General features: G+C 43.6%; 1 protein-coding gene across 3 annotated transcripts in view; it reads right to left on the bottom strand.

The window, feature by feature from the left end:
- Positions 1 to 1,313: 1,313 nt before the first annotated feature.
- LOC119436410 (proteasome inhibitor PI31 subunit) overlaps positions 1,314 to 21,096 on the bottom strand; it is a 41,711-nt gene continuing 21,928 nt past the window's right edge. Inside the window, exons 5-7 of one of the 3 annotated variants that reach the window (XM_049657637.1) lie at positions 15,596 to 15,745; positions 13,836 to 13,916; positions 1,314 to 2,797 (exon numbers count right to left, since the gene is read on the bottom strand). In XM_049657637.1, coding sequence (XP_049513594.1) covers positions 2,614 to 2,797; positions 13,836 to 13,916; positions 15,596 to 15,745 — 415 coding nt within the window. In that variant the 3' untranslated portion in view covers positions 1,314 to 2,613. Of the gene's footprint in view, positions 2,798 to 13,253; positions 13,576 to 13,835; positions 13,917 to 15,595; positions 15,746 to 21,096 lie in introns of those variants that run through there. The other 2 variants (XM_049657634.1, XM_037703251.2) reach the window with 2 other exon arrangements.

The raw sequence follows: 21,096 nt of genomic DNA, 5'->3' as shown, positions 1-21,096 counted from the left end.
TGTAGCGCTGCACTGCCGACCCGGGCAGCATTGCATGTGTAGCGTGCATTGGAAAATGTGGCCCGACTATTACTAACTGATTGAACAAGCGTGGTGTGAGCGCGCACAAACATGAATAGATGACACTGAATGACTGCAGACGACTGTCAAAACGCTGGCAGCAAGCGCATACGCCGCAGCAGCGGGCGAAGGTTACGTGGAGTCTATCGCTTCAACGGAAACTGAGCGGCGAATGCACGGCGCATAAAGGTCAGAGCCGTGTGGAGATAAGCGACGGTGCGAGCGAGCAACGAGCAAGGTTGTTGGCAGAGTAGAAGTGCGCCCCCCCCCCCCCCCCCCGCTCCCTCCGGCGCTGGCTTCCCGCTTCCTTGCTTGCACGTGGGAGATTGAGTGCGTTCGCTCTCCGTGATAGCGCGCGTCCCCGCACGCTTCCGCTCGGGCATACGGCGCGCGGCGCAGATTTTATCTATAGGGAACCTCACGGCGACGGCGACGGCAGAAATCCGGTTGAAGTGTCCATATAATTGCTATCGCAATAAAAAATTGTGTCCACAAAAGCAAACAAGTGTTTGGGTCGCAGCAGTGATAAAAAGCACACCCTACAATTTGAAAAAATGAAAAAACAAACTCCTAGGTATCCCTAGTGTGCTTATGCAACCCTTTCCAAGGAAAGTGGGCGTGCAAGGCAAGTCTCCCATGTTGTGCCTCCCATTGGTTGGCGCATCACCAAGGCAACCTCTTTTTTTTTTTTTTTTTTTTTGCCGCTGTGGCTGCTGCTTTGCGTGTCTGTAGAGACTTGCCTAAAGAAGATGTGTCAACCGTGTGGAAAAAATTCAGGCGTCCATGTAAATGCCGAGCTGAAGAATGTGGACTACGACGCACTGCCAGGACCGCCTGTTACATCTGAAGCGGTGCATTCTAACAATGACGCACTGCCAAGACCGCCTGTTGCATCCAAAGTGGTGCATTCTACTGGGCTTATCTGCAGCATCTCTGGCATCATCGGATAATCAGCCAGCACTTCCAGCGGCATCCAGCGGCATTCAGGACCACATTGATACAGCATACTATTCAATGGATGAGTCTGACAAATGTGTGAGAAATGCAGCGAACTTTAAGGAGTGTCTGTTATCACAGTGCTCAATGAAGCAGAAGTTCAAGCTGCTGGACGTTGAACTGGTGAGCAAAGGCAAAGAAAATGAAACAGAATTTGTCATGGTGGACTTAACCGTGTTAAACACGTCTTTTGGGCTTGTGCTTTGCCCCAAGTGTAGCACAAAAAGTATGACTGTTAAAGGCAGAAAGTGGAGAGTATGGGTCGTGTTCAAAGCTCATGCTCTCTTGTAGCAGTTGCAACTTGCATGAAGAACGTTTCTTGTCTCTGAGGGTAGCCGGTGATACTGGTATCAAGATAATGCCGTTCAAGGTGAACTTGTGCGTAATAAAGGCAATTCACAGCTTTGGCAAAAGGGCAATGGCTCTGTTCAACTTTTTCACCACAATGAACATTTTTCATTGTGGCCTGCAGCACAAGACTTATCAAGGCCACATGAAGATGATGCTTGAAGTGCGACTGTTATCAAGTGCGAAGCCGCTAACGTTGCTCGCATCAGAGTTTAATGCAAAGTTCGGAAACGCACCAGGAAACATTGATGTCATTTACAACGGCCGCTGGCTCACTCGCAGAAATAGTTTGCACAGCTCTATTGGATGCATTGTCGAAATGTACGTTGGTCTTGTGATAGACAATGTGCTGTCTAACTTTTGCCTCGGGTTGCACCACTGTACCAAAAGAAAATGAGCAAGGACATGCTGCCTGGTTCGTCCAGCATGCTCCACTGTGGTAGAAAAACATTGACTGTAAGGCTGGCCAGATGGAATTGGAAGCAGCCCTAAGCTTGTTCCAGCGGTCACTAGAGAAGCGTAAGCTGCACTACACGACCATGCTTTCAGATGATGATAGCCTTAACTTTCCATGCCCGGACAGGAGATGTAGTCTATGGCTGCATCAAGGTAGCAAAAAGACTGTATAAACCATGTAATCCAGCTTATGGGAGCTGCCTTGGACACTCTTCTGGACAAAAAAAAAAAGAAAAAGCTCAAGGTGAGTCACTTGGTGGTAAAGGAATACTAACACAAGAGAAAATTAAGATCACTTCCTACTGTGGCTATGCCTTGAGGAGCCACAGAAACAGTGTGCCAGGCATGCAGAAAGTTGTGCAGGCCACACTAAAGCACATGTCAATGGACGTGGCACCCAGGCATGACCTCTGCCCCAAAGGCCCAGAGTCGTGCGTGGTGCAAGTACAACAGGGTTGGGCCAAGAACGAGGAGCCTCCACCATACAAGAACAGGCTGCTTGAATTCGTCTGTGAGGTACTGGAGACTGTGTTTAGGTGGCTTACTGACGAAGCCCCATTGGAGCGGTGCAGTGATGGAATCACACAAATCCCCAGCAAAAGCCTGGACACTATGATGCGGGAGCAGGTCCAAAAAAGTCGTGTTTTTCTCGGTTTGATGTTTTCACACACCGCACTCAGCCTTACGAGGCTTTTTTCTATGCTGTTGAGTGACAATGACAAATTTGGTATCACTGTATTCATATTGAAATATCTACTGTGGTGATGCTATTTTCATTACTTTAGCATGATTTCTTAAGTTAGTCATAAATAGTAATGAACGAAGAAGATTGAACTTTATTAAGAGCAGATGGAGTTGTTTGGTAGCCTTCTTTGTGGGTGTCATCCTTAGTCCAGGACCCCATATGACCTGGCCACCTGCCTTGCCCTGTGGAGACCTGGTAATGAGAGAAGAAAAAATATATTCACCATAAATGTTTCTCAGTTTTCTTTCCTACAGAATGCTTCTAAACCAATGAAAAATTATGCAGATCTAATGCATATGTTCGAATCTATGTGAAGTGGTTAATGAAATGCTATAAATTTACATATTTCATTCCAGTGTCTTTAGCATATAGAAAACTGGTGTACGCATGTGTTCTTGTGCGCCCGTGCTACGCAATGTGACAAATGTTATATTTGCTTGTATTTCTTCATTTCTTATTTGTTTTAAATGCATTGGTGGCTCTTTGTCTGATCCCCCGTTGTGGGTATGCGGCTATCATCTCGAGGAGCTAATTGATGTTGGCACAAGTGAGGTATATGTGTCAATTTTCATGCTATAAAGAAAAAAATAAAGTGCGATTGTGGCCTAATGGTTAGAGTGTCAGGCTGGTGTGCTGGGGGGCCGAGGCTCAAATCTCGTTGTCGTACATGCTTTTTTCCCTTTTAACAGTGGAGCTGTTCTTAGTCGACCCTTTGCCGTCCGCCGGCTTGTTACACAGGTCACGTGACCAGGAGAGGATGAGAGCCACATTGGGGGAGGGAGGGCAGGTCACGTGACCAGCAGAGGAGGAGCGGCGCACTGGGGGAGGAGGCGACCAATGAGAGGGCTGGGGCGATGGGTATAAGAGAAGGTGTTTCTGTGCGGCATGCTCTTTCAGATAATGAAAAGAGAACCGCAAATATGTAGCAGCACCAATGAGGCAACGCGCAGAGCTGCGGCCGATGCCATCCGCCTTTCCCCGCATTTGCGCTGAATGTGGGCCGTGTCCTCTGCAGCTGATGCCTCTGGCGGCAGCTCGGCAGGTTTCGACCAGAGAACTGGACACTCGTCGAGTAGCGTCATAAGTCGCTGCTTCTTCTCACCTCGCAACATTTCAATATAAGTTCCTGTTGTAGATCTGTTTACTTGTGTTTACGTTATTGCAACACATGCACATGTAACACTCGGTGTAACTAACACAACTTCGCTGTTCGACCATCTTCACGGAGTGGAAGGGGTGGTGATTTTTTTTTTCTTTTTTTATGAGAGTGAAGAGGAATCTACTTGGTGAGAACCCAACCAGACTGACTCGGGCAAAACCATGTGATGATAGGCAAAGAAAGCTTCGCTTTAATACTAGTTACCTGAATAGTTACCTGAATACTAGAAGCTGAATAGTTTCCAAGCCAAATGAGCCATCTTAGGAAGACTTCTATTGTATTGCTGCGTCACCAATGTTTGGATACATATTTGATTTGCTGGTAACTAATTTGTTGAAGTAATATTTAATATGTGCTAGGACCTAAGTAGATCCTTATGGAATAACCAGCACAGTGTTTTTGATGCCTGGAAGAAGTTTTCAGTTTAGTGAAAAGGTTGTACTCATCAGTTATAAAAAATTTTCACAGCAGGGAAGCCACTAAAGCATCATTTTCTCTCAGCCTAAGCAAGCATCAAGGTGTCTTGGGTGCAGTGTGTCCTTGTATTTGCAATACACACAGCGCACAGCTCAACTGCAGTGTATCAAGCGAGACATTTCAGGGATTTGACATGTAAAATGTGGTCCCAGTTCTTCATTTCTCTCATGGCAATGTATTAGGGTGAAATGTGCTGTTGATATATTAAGACAATCTCTCCTGACAAAGAATTGTCGACATAAAAGATTTTTTTTTTTTTTTTCAGCTTGTGCACACATTGTGCAGTGCCTGTCATTCATTAATCCTTTCGATGCATTTTTTAATAAACAATAGAATGGGTGCGTACATTGCAAGACAGTGCCAGAACACTGAGACATGAAATGCTTGTATATTACTATACTTGTATATTGGTATGCTTACAAAAGTTTTGAAGTTTTATGTGACATGAAAAATGCAACTATTACCTTTACTGTGGGATGACACAATGAGATTGCAATCTTATAAATGCTTGTTACTCAAAAATTGGAATGTCAAAACTGATTTTTATTCAGGTTTCAAGTGCAGTAAACATAAGACGTCATTTGATCATTCGGAAGATCAGATTTAGCCAAAGTAGCTTTAATATTACTTCCCCCTTTCTCTCTCTCTTTTTATAGCCTCCACATATCCACGAGTACCCATACATATTTTTTTAAACAAAGGCCTAGTTGTTGAACCATCTGAGGTGCCATGTTCATTACATTCGCAATTGCCTGATTGTCAACATTCAGCCTTTGCTGACTTCACATGCATGGCCATATTATATGACCATCTGTATAAGAGCAGTCTAAGGTCCTAGGCCACAACACACAGCTTTGAAAGCGAGCAGAGGCGCTTCAATGTTCTGTACTTGGGAGCAGCCAGTAACAATGAAAGGTGAATTCTAGTGTAACTGTTGCAGACAGTTATTTGATGGTATTATTTCTTTCCGTGATCAGATAAAATTTCTGGTATAGCCACATCTCAAAGGTCATAACACTCCATTTTTTCCCTGAACTACAAATCTCCTCCTTCCCTTTCTTTTTTTCCCCCTTCATACAAAGCTGCCCGTGAGGCACATGAAGAATGTGAAAGATGCTCAATACCATTGTCAAGAATGGATGCAGCATGGCACCTCAGCAGTCTTGCCCATATTATAACTCTAAGAAAATGGAATACACTAGAGTTTACCAACCGGCGCCTATATGCCATGGACCCATAAATGCAATTACAACTTTTACCGGGTTTTAACCGACGAGAAGACACATTACTGTGCCGCCTGCAAATAGGGGTTTCTTTTACGAACTCCTGTTCATTCCTAATTGGAATGGCGGACAGTGCCAACTGCAGCACATGTGGTGTTGAGGAAACCGCCAGACATCTCTTATGTGACTGCCCCAGATACGAAGATGAGAGGAGTGCCCTTCGGACGGCTTTGGGGCACTTAGACGACAGGCCTTTTACGGAGGAGAAGATCTTGGGCCTGTGGCCTCGTGCATCTGCTACGTACAGCGCTACAAAGACGCTGCTGCGCTTTTTTAGGTGCACTGGCCTACATGACCGCCTGTGACGAAACTCGGCGATGAAGGCTCGACTGTGTAAAGGTGGAGGGTGTGAACTTCTCTCTTTCTCCTCTTTCAATCCCTTTTCCCCCTTCCCCAGTGCAGGGTAGCCTACTGGGCTCAGCCTGAATAACCTCCCTGCCCTTTCCTTGCGACTTCTCTCTCTCTCTTTTCATACAAATATTGTTTGCCATGCACTCCACACTGTCAGTGTTGCCACTAAATACAGAAGCTTTTAATTGCACACTTTAACGAGTCACCATAAATATTTTGTCCATGTGACTTGCCACAGGTGCCACAGCTACAACTTCCTTCTTGAAGTGAGGTGCTGGTTATCAGTGGGGTGCAGTGTTCTAGGGTCTACCGCATTTCGGAGTACACTTCAGAAAAGGTAGCACTCTACTTGACATCCTCTTACTATTAGCAGTTGACTGCTTAAAGGGGCACTAAAGGAAAATATTAAATTGAGTGAATTCGACAACTTATCTGTCTGGAAGTCTACCATCCTTTTCTGGGCGCCAATATATGACTTCATGGCATAGAAAACTGCCAATGAATGTACTGCTGCCGCTCAATTTGAATAACCTGCGCCAAAACTGAGGCCATGATGTAATCTCCACATCTCCACCTCTGCTGCTATCTACGAATCAGCCACTCCCCTCTCTTCTAGCATCAGCGGCGTTCCTCGAACCGCTGGCCTCCTGCCTCGACTACGTCTCCCAGCTAGTGGGCAGTGCCCTGAAGTCACACCACTTGTCACACAAGAGAGGTACCATACGCCACAGCAGGTGGCCCCACTCTGATTTTTCATTTTCGTCATGTTCTCACTATGAGTGACAAATTCGTTATTACAGAAGCTTAATGTTTAAATCTAGCTCGACTCAATATTTTTCTTTAGTGTCCCTTTAAGGAGTGCTTGTTTGCAAAGCTGCCACTGCTGATGATGGGTCTGCAAGGGAAATACATTGCACATACAAAGTGCCTGTGGACTCTTGGTAACCCAGCTACATGTGCAACACTCTTATTTCTGTGTTTGCACCATTCACACCCAAGTGAGCCATTTAACAAACACACTTTTAACAGGTGGGTTCCGAGCCCACTTAGTATGAAAATGGGTGAGGAAGTTTCATTTAGACCTTTGCATTCATGTATGCGTGTGAAAGTATCTTCTTGAGTAGGCTCAAATGGTTGCACAGGGACTAACCCAGGGATTTGATGCTGGAGAACATTGTCTACTCAAAGTAAGTGAAATGTAACCCCTTACTGCACGATTCTTTATTTTTTTATGAAAGAATTAGACAAGCCATTGTGTTAAGCTCCCCAGGCCCTCCAGAAAGTTCAAGAGAGAAAAATTCTGCTCAATAAAATGATCTCAAGGTATCACTCTGAAACTTTTATGGAAGTATCAGGGAGACATTCTAAACATTTGTGCCAATTTTCATCAAAATCCATGAAGAAATCAGGAAGTTGATTTTCAAAGCCACGTCCCCCCTTAAGGACAGACATGCCCAAATAAACCTCAATTTTCCCTGAAAGCGTATAGTGATTTTATAACCAAAGGCTGTCGTGTTTTATAGATGATACACCATGCAGTTAAGGGTATATTTTGCGACCATACAGAAAGGCATTGGAAGTGCAAAAATACTGAACACTACACAGTACAATTATTACAGTAAACAGTTCTCTAAAAGGGAAGCAGAAAGACAGACTTCATCAACAATGGGTAGCAGTCCGATTGGAAGTCTCTTTGATTATATAAGTCTAATTGTGAACTCATCTGAATGAAATGCGACTGCGAAGACACGATTGGTTCTGCATTCCAATCCAACATGCGAGTTTTCCATAAATTGTGCAACCCCATAAGTAGCAGTATGTCAAAAGGCACATCTTCCCATTTAGGTAGCATAAGATATCGTTTGGTATGATGATTTACATTAAGATCCTTCTTAAAAGTACTTTGGAGAATGTCCCAAAATAAGATTGCTTCCTTGAAGTTAATAAAGCAGTGTTCTATAGTTTCCGGTATATTACAGAGACGACAGTTAATCGAAGATACAAAAATGCCTTTCCTACTTAACCAGGCTTTAACCCTTTGGTGCCCACTGTTGCCCAGGAGCAACAGCCTAAAAACAATTTTTTTTCTTGAACGCACCCTGCTGAACGATACCGCTGGCGCCATGTATGTAATGTACCAAGACTAGCGAGCCTCGCATGCTTGAAGTAAATACGTAGAGATGGCAGCACCGCTCCTTTGCTGTCGTTTTTCTTTACTGTTTTGAGAGGTGCCAGCGCAAGGGCCGCACACGCGAGTAAATTTGTTCAGCTACGGCGGTATAGGACACTACTATGACAACTGTCATACTTAGAATAGCTCATAAGGCCTTGTACGACATTTATGAGGAGGCTAAACGGTGTGGCCGCAATTTGTACAACAAACTTTTACTCGCCAAAAGTGGTGTTGCCCAGGAGCAACAACGGGCATATGCGGAGGCGTGATCACATGTAGGGAGATATCGTTTGTGGCAGTTTTTTGCTGCGCTGAAGGTAAAGCAAAGCAATAGCTTGAGTGTTCATTCTACCGAGTAGAGTAAGGGTTCGTCATCAGGTCAGACTTTTTGTCTTTCACGTATACATGGCGATGTCAAAAGAAAAAAAAGTGGCTGATTCATGAAGAAATTCAGGAGCTTATCTTTCTTCCGGACGGTGATTTGTCCGACGCTGACTTCGACAGCGACCCGGATGACCCCGGCTATGATCCTAGAGATGCTCAAAAATTGATTGATACCTGTCCGCCAATCTTCGCGATGAAGAGCCATGCGTAGAGGATGACGATGGAATGTCAAGCGATAATGTTGAAGCTTTGCCGGTTACTTCTCGTGCCCACTCGGTGGCTCAGCGCAAGAAAAAGAAAGGAAACGTTCGCAGAACATGGAGGAAAGAAGACCTTTCGGTTGATGACACTGACTCGAATAAATAATAATGGAATAGGAAATAATAATTTAAAAAATAATAAAGATAATAATAATAAGAACAATAACAAAATAAATAATAATTATAAAATAATAGTGAAATAATAGTGGAATAATAAATAGTGATCTATGTCTCCTTCCAAGCCGCAACTGCTTCAAGGCATTCCATGTGAAGTAGGACTACAGATGCCCAACGTTGCTCTGGAGCAACACCTCATTATGCAGCCATGAATAAATATAATTTTGTTCTGACAGCATAATTCGCATATTTGGTCCGTCCTTTATGCATGCTAGAGTTCCTGTGATGCTCCTTATAAAAATAAAGTTTTGGGCATCAAAGGGTTAAGAGGTAGCGTTTCAGTATGCAGTTTGTAGAAGAAAGTTTTGGAGTGTGGAGAAACAAAATTTTGCATATTCGTGCAAGCACGTCATGTCCAGGCAAGCCAATGTATATTGATCGGTACAACGGAGGTGGAAAAAGCATATCAATTACATCTTTATACAGAATTTTCCGTGAGATAGTATGCATTCATTGGAGAACCTCACGGCCAGAAAGCACACCGAGAGGTACACTTCATGCACGAATCCCAGCAAATATGGATGTGAAGCAAAATTCATCGAAATTACTAAATTTGGTAAAATGTTGACAAGATTAACTTGCAAGAACGCCCTAAGTAATGGGTGAGAACAGTCACAAAAAAAAAAAAAGAAACGAGACACTAATTGTCTAAAATAGAGGTGAACCAGTCCAAGTCTTCTTGCACTAATTGGTCTGAAAATATTGTCGCACCTCATTGGCTCATAAGCTGATGCCCAAAAAAAGGTTGCAAAGATTTAGTGAAACCGCTGAATGTAAACCCTGGAACAGTGAAGTATTTGGAGCATATAGAATAGTTTTGTTCCAAAAATAAATTGCACACTTTAGCTCTGCCAAAGATTGAGAGATTATGGGGAACAAATGCTTGAGCATAATGCCTTAGGGTTGGCACACATTCTCTCCAGTAATGTGCGCTTAAATTATATGCATCCAATGGAACGGTCAGGTATTTTGGTGGCTCACAAGAACATTCAATACTAGCGAACTGTGTTAACTTAAAGATCCATGAGCCAGACTATACAGTAAAGGCTCGTTAATTCGGATTTCACGGGACCTAAAAAAATGTCCGAATTAACCGAATGTCGAATTAATTATCCAGGGTATCAAGAAAACAAACAAATGCTTACTACGTCAACACGCTCTTATTTACAGTATGAAACAGCAAATTCTGTTTCTATTTTGCACAAACGGAATGCGGAAGCTGCAATTCTCGTCATCTCGTGGCTGATTAGAGTTTGCAGCGGCGAGGGTCTCGCGACTTCCTCCAAAGCACGGCCGCGGCGCGCGTCTTCATCTGAGACACGCTTTTCACTAGCGCGCGCACATCCCGATTATTTTTTCGCCAATGTCGCCGCGTCACCACCCATTGCGATGTCGACGGTGTGTTTCATCCTCGACAGCTTTACACTGAGTAAAAATGAAACTATTGTTTGCCGCAACCGCGGCCATTGTCAACGCGATCATGCACGGCGACCTTGCGGTTCTGAAGGTGCGGCCGACGCACGCATAAGTCAAAACGAAACTAGCGTTTGCTGCAACTGCGGTCGAAACCGCGGTCTTTATCAGCACGATCATGCATGGCGACTACTCGGTTATGAAAGCACGCGGCCAACGTGCGTACCGAGTCAAAACGAAACTACTTTTTGCCGCAACCGCTACGGACGAAACCGCGGCAGCTATCAACGCGATCACGGATGGCAACTACGCAGTTTTGAGGGCACGCGGCCAACGCGGTGCTATGCGCGCCGGCAAACGCAAGAATAAAAGCTTTAAAGGCTCAAATAGGCACGAAGCATTCTGGCGTTGCTGTCATTCCCGTACGATTTCCACTAATGGCTATGGCGATGCGAACTCCGTCGCTTCATTTCGGTGGACACTAACGCCGTTATGGCTCGTTTGCGTCGCACATTTGCGGCGCTCCGCGCTCGCCGAGCTCCGAGAGTTGTCCGAATTAACCGATATGCGGCCAAATACGTCGGTATTAACGAGAGTTTCATTGCATTAAATAATGCAAACGCCTGCCTGGACCAAAGGACGTATCCGAATTAACGAGGGTCGAATTAACGAGCTTTTACTAGTCCCAAACTTTTAGCAGTTGATTCGTGCACCAGAGATGGCGCCGAATTCCTCTATCTGGAACACCACAGTTCTGATACTAGCTTTGTCCATACAAAAGAAAGCGAGGTCATCCGAATATGCCAGTACTTTTACCTCACTTCCAAATACGCTATTGCTAGAGTGAATTACACTTTAAACACAGTGGCTCTAAATAAAGGGTAAAATGTAATGGCAACAAGGGACAACCTTGCTTCACAGAGGAACAATGGACACATGCTTAAATATGTGACCATTAACAATCAAACAAGTTGAACAATCATTATAGCACAGCTGCACAACTTTAAATATAATGGAGCAAATGTGAGCATGTTCGAGAGGAGAAAACGGAAAAGAATGACAGACCCTATCAAACGTCTTCGCTAAGTCTGAACTGGAACAATGTTCTATACAGGCGATGTGTATGTTTGTATAGAGCGGCTTCTCAGACCGCAAGGCTGGCGAGAACCAATAAGAGTTGACATTGCGAATTGTAGTCCGTTTGATACCTTCGCAAAAATTTTATATTCAATATTGGACAGTGTAACAGGTTTGTAAGCTTCAACAGATCAGTTTCTCTCTGTCTATGTATTTTGGAAGGAACACTGTGTGGCTTCTAGTAAATGGTTGAGAGGGTATCCAGATCAAAACCAACTCTGAAAATCTCAAGTAATACGGGACAAAGTAAAGATTACAAAACTCGCCTGAAATTGCATCACGCCCCGGCGTCATTGACATCGGTAATTGGTCAATAGCTAATTCTACTTGTTGAGTGAAAGAACCACTAATGACAGTTAAAAGGGTGTTCAGTTAAAGGGGTCACAAAGGACAGAAAACGTGCTGCCAGGTCATCGTTTTGTTTATCTGAAGGGGCGCTAAACAATGCTGTGTAGCAAGCCTCAAATTCGGACATAATTTCCTTTGTATTAGAGACCAATGACCCTTTGGAATAAATATCTGGTATAAGCCTGCTTTCTGCATTGTGGTATTCATCAAGTAAAGTTTGATGTGTGGGTTCCTCAGAATGCAAAGTATGATTATTACGCGATTGAACATGGGCACCTTTGTAGTGTATTGCATCATATTCCTGGAGTGTACATTTAGCATTAGAAATTTCGTCCCCATAAGAGCCAGGTGCCTCACATTCTAAATCACAGAGGTTATAGACTTTTCAGTAAACCCTCTTCAAATTTTTTATAGAACGACCTCACAGATCCAATTTTAACTAATTGTCTGAACTTCTTGTTCGAAAAGCTCCCAAGAGGCGAACAAAGGCCTATCAGCAGTCAATTTTTGAGTGCCAAGGGCACACAAGCAATAAAGTCCCCATCATTCACAAGTGAAGAGTTAAGTCTCCAGAGCACCCAGTTTGGTCTGAAATTTGAAAAAATGCATTTACCAAACTGCGTGACAACAATGCAATGATCTGAAAAAGAAACAGGCTCTGCTTTACAAGAAATATAAGAACCGATGAAATATAAAATGCGATCAAGGCGTGTGTGGGTACTAGCTTGTGCATGTGTATACAAGAGGGGAGGCTACTTGATGTCCCTGTGTCAATAAGCCCAGCCTTCTCAACTACAAGATACAGCACTCCTATCACCATGACTTGTCCCAGTACAGTCAATTGGATGGCACACACAGTTAAAATTGCCCACGAATTACGGTCACAATCTACTAAGTTAGCTATGTTCTCAAAAAAATTAATGTGGTGCAGTGCATCATTAAAGGCATATACATTGATTAGGCGCCACGGCAAACCATGCAACATAAAATCACATTGCATAAATTGCCCCTCACTGTCAAAATTAAAAGCTACAGCAAAATATGGTAAACTCTTCCTGTGGAACAAAAAGAAAGCAGCCCGCCGTGCATCAGTGTCAACGCCAACAAGCTCTTTGAGGTGATCGTGGCATGTTAATGATGATGATCTCTATACTATGGCACATACCTGCAACAGGGGATTGGCCAAGAAGCGGGCAGTACATTTAAAATAAATAAGAAATGAAGAAATACAAGCCAATATAAGAACCATCACATTGCGTAGCACGGATGTGAGAGAGCACATGTGCACGCGCTAGTTTCCTTTACGCCAAAGATGCTGGAATGAAATAGGCAAATTTATAGAATTTCTTTAACAGCTTTACGAAAGCTTCTCTCCACATAAATACCTAAATGTGCATTGAATATGCATAATTTTTGTTTTGTTTCACATTTATTCAGTGTCAAGCAAAATACAAGCTTAGCCCAAAGAATGCACCACCACAGCATATCATTTCCCAGACAAAACTGTTTTATTCGAAGCAAATGATGAAACAAAACACCTAAAGATAAAATATTTTATCAAATATTTTTTTCTTGCTAAGAAAAAGTTCACAACATCCAAAACAAGCTCATCGTTTTGTTGGCTATCCGCAATGCCGTGGATGCACTTATAACAAAAGAAACACACTTGATCTTTTTTTTTTTTTTCACTCTGTATTTGCACACACACTGCACACACTGACCAAGACCATGGCAAAATGTCGACCTGTCTAGTTCAGCTAAACATGTCATCATAGTCTGGGGGCCTCATCGCATGGTCCGGGTTAGGCCTGTAAGGAATTCACATATTATTATAGCAAAAAAAATTAGGACAAATTTTTAAGCATTAAACACCACTATTGTCAAAGAACAATTTTTACTATAATTATCTACACCAACAGATTATCTATTTTAACAAACAGGTAAATATAGCAAAAAAATCAAGAGCAACTCAAGTTCTAAGTGGCTTCCACGTTGCACAGCACTACTTTAAACAAAGCAACCAATTAAATGGAACAATAATTAGGAAAGGAGAATTAAAATGTGTTACCCAGCAAACCTGAAGCTTGCAGGATCATTGGTAGATGAAGGTCCAAACGGGTCAAACCTGGCGCCAGGAGGAACTGATGCTCTGCAACAGAACAGCATTTTCTAAAACAAAGGCTCTGAAATTTCTGCAGCTGATGAGAGCCAACAACAGATAAGCAATATAATATTCTAATACAAAGAGCTGACTATGCACTGCCTGTAGAGATGCCACTGTAGGTTGCCTGGCAGCTGCTTTTGGAAACACGCATACAGCAGTCCACCTCTCGGTACAGAATGGCTCATATTTGTGGCGAAATTTTTCATCCATAGAGAGCAATCGCACATGCAAAAAAATTATCCCCTTTGACAGCTATGGCCAACACAATTTACATTTACAACACCATTGCTACGACTCAAAAGACTCGGCTACAAAATATGGCCCCTTGTGTACTCCCAACATGTTAACTGTTGTTAATGTTAACTGTTAACTATGCATCAATTAAAGATGAGAATTTTTCACTCAGGTGCAGCAAAATATTACTGATTGCCTGTTTTTCCTGGTGTTACGTCTTACGACAGAACATGCAGTTTTTTGCAAGTTATTGCAGCTTTTCACTAACTTGATGTACTATTACAAAAAAGGTGAGTGAAATTATTGGAGGAAAATAGCCATCCGGCGCTCCGTCCAAGTGGTGTTACTATTTTTTTCATTGATGTCTGCATTGCATTGAAGCAGTATGCATTGAAGCAGTATGCATTGTAGCAGTGAAGCAAAGCTGACATTTGGGCAAGTCTGTACCTAGACTTAAGAAATTAAATTCTGGGGTTTTGCGTGCCAAAACCACGATTTGATTATGAAGCATGCCGTAGTGGAGGACTCCTGGTTAATTTTGACCACCAGTGATTCTTTAATGTGCACCCAATGCATGGTACACAAGTGTTTCTGCATTTCACCCCCATCGAAATGCGGCCGCAGTGCCCAGGTTTCGATCCTGTGCCCTCGGGCTTAGTAGTGCAACGCCACAGCCACTACGCCACAACGGCGTGTCATGGTGAAATGAGGGTAGTGTGACAAACAAGAACAAAGTTTGTCGCACCACCCTCATTTCACTAAGGAGTGAAGGTCTTGTAGGCAGTATGAACGAGAAGAAAGGGAACCGAGGGGCCTTATTTTAATTAATGATATCATCAAGTATTAGAATCTTTGCTGATGAGTGCATGTTATACAGAGTGCATGTTATAATGGTAAGAGCACTGCATGCGTAATGCGAAAACGTGGGATCGTTTACCACCTGCGCCCAGTTGTTTTTTCATCCATTTTCATTTCCATTAATTTATCATTTCTTTAATTCAGTTAGTAAGTACAAGTAATTTCCCCTATGCTGTCCTTGGTGTCATTGTTTGTTGGCTTCTTATTGTAGGCAGTATGGGAATACACTTTGGTGACTGCTTAGTTTCTTTTTATTTCCTGACAATATGCTAAAATTAATACTGCTGGCAACTAGCTAGCAAACATGCTCGCTAGGCTTTCACTGCCCAGGCATTTAGCAGATCACACAACAAGAGCATGGTGAAGCGTGGCCGCCGCTGCTTTACCCAACAGAGTGATCACGGTGAGCATGCGAAGTGTACTTTGCAAGGCACTACAGATGGTGCAACCAGCACCGTGCAATGCTAATTCTTTTACCATGTACTGCATGTAAGCTTGTGCACCACGACATAGTGCGTGCCCAGCTGTAAAAACCGGCTTGCCACTGCTAAAAATTAAACAAGGGCAGACACCTTGGCAGGCCTGGAATGGTTGCTCCAGGGTTCGGGTGTAGAGGCCTTGTTAGCTCCCTTGGATCCATGATCATCCCCCCACCAGAGTAGCCCCCAAAGAATGGATCCAGATCTCGCAGGCCCAGTCGAGCTGGCTCTTGTGCCCGGGGCCTGCAAATAGCACACATGATAGTCCAAAGCAAACTAAATGATCCTCCAAGCAAATAAGAAAAAAAAAGTTAGGAGACTCAACCTTTAGTTGGCATCAGTGAAGGATAACGCTTTCCTGAGCAAGTTGGGGGGTGAGAATGGGACGTAGCCACCAGGGGCGTAGCCGGGGGGGTTTTAGCACCGGAATAGATGCTCTCTCTCATTGCGACTGCAGGTTCTATATAAACGTGTACAAACTGCTGCCGATTCTAGTCACCCTTCCAGTGACCACTGCCAGCGCATAGAGAATATTTTTTAACAAGAGTTTACTAAAAAACTACTTGTGCCCTACAATGTCTGTGGAACGCATGGTTAGGCTGGCGCTTCTACACACCCACAGAGACGTCGGCATCAACGTCTCCGAAGTCATTGACCGCTTCACTCAACTTCCCCGCCGAGAGAAGTTTGTCCTTTAGATAGCGAAGCAGCAAAAATCAATGCAAGTAAAAAGCTCTGTTCCTTCAGGTCCATAAGCTCGTAATTATGAAAACGTATGACTGTTCATTAGCTTTTAAAACTGCAGAAATTTTAGCCGTTTATTCTAGCAGTTAGCATCATGATCAAAATTGTCATGCGAATATGAAAATTACGAGGACATCAATAACCAATTTTGACCGACCTAGCTCATTGAAAGCCTGGCCCACGTGGCGTTTGCTAAAAACACACTCGGATACTGGGTAGTTCAACTTGCCGCATGATCTGTGGCTTTCGTTTGTCCTTTTCTTTCCTTTTTAGCTACTTGCTTTTATTTCTTTTTTGAAACGAAGCAATACCCTCCTTTAATTTTGGGCGCAGAATAATTGTTGCCGCTGTGCAGGCAGTTAAATAACACATTTTCGTACAGAGTTCTTCATTATTCCTCCATTATTCTACCCACATGGCGCTGTCACGACCGCCGCATGGCCTAAGTACGTACCACGATTTCTGCGATCATAGTTTTGTTCTTGCCTATAGATCATCTGTCTCTCTGTGCGCAAAGTTTACTATCTGTGACTGCACAACATGTTTATTTGTCTTGTTTGACGCATTGTATACCGTGACGTTTGCTTAAATATGTAGATTTATTGGAGACTTAGACGTATATTTAAATACCTTGTTGCGAGGTTTTGTGTATACAAGCAGTGAGGTTTGTTTCCAGCGAGACTTTTTTGCCCTTTAGCGAGCTGTATCTGGCCTTTGTATATTCCATTCTATCTTCGCATTTCTAATGTATATTTTGCAGAACTCCTACTTTTCATTTGTACTCACTGTTGCCACTATAATTTCGGTTCAATTACTCACAATACACGACCGATAACTGCTGCTCCTGCGCAATCTATCGCAACGAAGGACAGCGTCATTGACGTTTTTCTCTGGCCGTTGCATATGAACAAAAATGTAAACAAGGCCCTTGAATGACCTAGATTCATCAAAATATTTGTCATCAACTTGTTAATTTCATGACGTTTACGTTTTTCATTATCACCTGCATGCACTGCCTTGCTGGTTTCTAACTGATATAATTCTAAAGTTCGTGTGCTATTTTCTTTACTTATGAAATAGACAAAAGAAAAACGCGGCAGCATTGGTATCAGTTATTTCTGCCACAATTTTTGGGACACACGAATATATTCTTTTATGAGAAAATACATATTTTACTTGACCGTGCGTAGCGTTCAAGAATTCGTTTGCAGCATCTAATATACAATGGCATTGCCAATGCAGTTATTATTCGTGTATTTGATCCCTCGACAAATTCTACAAGGAGGAAGCCGCGCTGCAACCCCCCCCCCCCCCTCCCGAACAAAATTTCTGGCTACGCCCCTGGTAGCCACTGTGCATGGCACTCTATCGTGTCAACCCTCACGTGAGGGGAGTAGGAGAAGCATAGGACTATTTAAATTTTATTGCACTATCATTGGGATCAGCCACCATTTTTTTTACTGCAGATACCCGTGGCTTTAGACAAACGGCTTCAGATAACGGCTTTAGACTGCACTATCTCCTGGATCGGTCCACACCAAAGAGGCTAGAAACATGCATACCTGATATGAAAAAGTGGGGCTAATTCACTAAGAAAGACATTGTCTCAAAAAAAGAATAAGCACACTTCAGCCATTCCTCAGCTTCAAACTTGCTTACAGTGAAAGCAGTTACTCAGCCCCAACTTTGTGAGCTTTTTTCATAGGAAGCCTGCCCTACTCCGTTCAGGATACCCACTACATCGATATACAACAAATAATCACAACAAGGTATCAATCTGCAAGGGTACCTAATCATTATAACATCAAAAGAAATGAAAAGGTACGCCGTACAAACATTGTGAGACCTCCTCTCCAGTGAAAAGGCCCACTCACTCCTACAGAACTAAAATAGCCTCAAACATGTGATGCCTAAAACAACAGGACTGGCATGGCCAATAAATCACTGTCCCAGCTCTACAGGCTGCTGCCATATGCACCAAGCCCAAACACATTGTCTACCCACACAAAACATACTTCATTACATAGCCAGAAAATATGGTTCCCCCAAATGCACATGGCACGAGGGATACCCCAATACACCCCACACACTCTAGGATTGCTCAGGTAATCAACATGTACTTCAATTCATCTTTAAAACATAAAAGACCCCACACATTTGAGGAATGGCTGACTGACCCCGCATTGCCAACATGGCCATGTTAACAGGGCTTACCATGGACCTTCGAACTCACCATACCAGAGAAAGCGAATCAACCCTAATCAAGAGGCAAAGCCATCAGCGTCGTATCCCAACCTCCATATTCACTCATCTCTCACTCCAACACCCAGTAGCCCCAAACAGAGGGCCGGAATCCAATTAAATGTTTTTCTCATTCACTCTCTTGCAACTCTCCAATTTCCTTGGAAATGGAACCAGAACTGGCTGTAGAAAACATATTAAATAAATTATTTAGGGAGCTCTGAGCCTTGCCAGTAATTTTTGTAGGGTTTAGAGGTCTAGGACCTTCATTTAGGGCACCCCCCAAAAAAAGCTGAATAGTCAAAATTATCATATGTGAGTTCATGCCAGTGCTTCATAAAGGGACCCTCACCAGGTCTGGGCACTGCAAACAAACAAGCACAATGCATAGATTATGCAGTGACAATCGTGTCTGCCAAGTATCCAAGGGCTGCACGGAGCGAAAACAGCTGATATTTCAATCAAACGCATGTACACCCATGCTCTCGAGGGAGCCCCACTTCCAGCCTGAGAGTAAAGGCTACACATACATATGCCTCTGCATAAGACACACTGCCTGCAACATCACCGATTATGGCACGTGATTTCGGTAAATCATCCAATACAGAACATGCCATACAGCCACTGGAAGTGCATGGGACAGCAAAGAAAGCAAAGAAAAAGAGGCAAGGCTCATGAGGCAAATGTGACATTATACCTTCACTACGGTATGGGAGAAGGCAGGGAAGGAATGCCGTGGATGCTAGTCGAGGCAACAAGGGAGAATGTCGATGTTGACAGTGAAGCTTGCCTTCTGGCAGCATGGTAATGCAACATTTCAATTTTACCTTTCTCCTCTAATAATGAATCATCTGAAAAATTCTTGTAGTAAAACGTGCCCTAGATGGTGCCTTACAATTTCCACAGCACATTCTAATGGAATGCAAAGGGACTCTTAGGTAACGTACACCTTCCAGAAGCACTTCGACTTAAAGTGGACGGAAGCATCGACCGGTCAGCAGTCGAGATAAGCAAGTGTCGTTTACAGCAGTGGTTCTCAGCCATGGATGTGTCAGGGACCCCTTGTGGACCGGTGGAAGTGATGGAGCAGTCCACAACCAGAATGCCTAAGACTTGCAGTAGTATAAACTTTGCCTTTACAGCCGTTTATCTGAAGCTCCATCAACTCATTTTCAGCTTCAACATGTTCATGTGCAAAGCAAACTATGCCAGCTTCAAAAGCGGCCACAAGCCATGTGTCTGGGGCAGATTCTGGGAAATAGTTCTTAATGTGGCACCTTAAGGAGCTCAGGTGAGCCATGATTGTGGCTCTGTCACTCCCAAATACTGCCCCAGAGCTTGCAAGATCACTGAGCAGCACAAAAGGAAAATAGTCGCCTCGGCTCACCTGGCTGAACAAACTCTGAAGCTTTTTGCAAAATCCTCTCCTTGTTTCCAGAATAAACAACATTTGTGCTCATCCCCTGCATGCAACTGTTAAGGCGGTTCAGGTGCTCGAACAGGTCACACAGGTAAGCAAGCTTGGTTAAAAAAGAAGAGTCCTGAAAAGGATCTCCCAGCACCCTATCTTCTGCAAGGGAAACATTTGGCTCCTCTCTAAGCTCAAACACCCTTGCAAGCCCTTTTCCCTGTAACAACCATCGCACCTCGGTGTGCAGCAGCAGGTGTTGGTGCTCCGCACCCATCTCCTCGCACAGCACCTTCAAGAGGCGACTGGCCTTAGGTCTTGCCTTCACGCTGTTCACAACTTTCACGACATGTTGCATGACACTCGCAAGCTCTGGACTCAACTCTCTTGAGGCCAAAGCCTCCCTATGTAGCATGCAATTGTAGCCACGTAACTTGGACATGGCTACATGTAGGCTAGGCGGGTCAGACGTGTCTCGGACGGAACACGTAGCTTGCGCTATGCAGACTAGGTCAGCCGGGTGAGTTCGGGAAGGTGTGGGGAAGGGGGAAAGGCGGTGACCGAGACAAACCGAGGCGATCTTGCTGCCACAGTTCTGGGAGCAGGTCCCGAAACTGGGAATGAGTCAAGGCTAAACTGGCCTCAAAAAAAAATATATATATATATATCTTAGAAAAAAAGAAATGTGTTTTTTTTTTTTCTTTTGCGGGCGTAGGTTTCGCGGACCCCCATATGTATTGGTGGAAAAAAAAAAGCAGGGAAGAGATTGATGCGATCAGATCTGTTACAGGCATACATAGCGATAAAAGGTAGATAGAGAAGTTTTGAAGAGATTAAGGAGATGTACACAAAAATGCTAGAATGAAAAGCATGTATAGCATGCCTGATTAACTCAAGCGGGCTAGGTGACTATTTGTCACCACCCCGTTTCAAAGGGGATGCCAATAAATAATCATCATCTTGTATAACCAAAATTTCGAATGGTTCCTCATGAAGGACCCTTTAAACTTTTGTTGCGAAATTGCTAGTGCATGTCTGGCGAGGGTGCCTGAGGTAGTACTGTGCTAACACATTGTTGGACTTCACTGCCATAATGGCTGGGCAGAGAGACAGAGGCATGGACTATGGCAAAATAAAAGTTATACTGAGAATATTTACTTACAGCAATGAGTAAGACAACTTTCTACAAATTAATCAGTAC

The sequence above is a fragment of the Dermacentor silvarum genome, chromosome 1 (genome assembly GCF_013339745.2).
Source record: "Dermacentor silvarum isolate Dsil-2018 chromosome 1, BIME_Dsil_1.4, whole genome shotgun sequence".
Taxonomy (NCBI): Eukaryota; Metazoa; Arthropoda; class Arachnida; order Ixodida; family Ixodidae; genus Dermacentor; species Dermacentor silvarum.
This window is presented reverse-complemented; position numbering and strand designations above follow the sequence as displayed.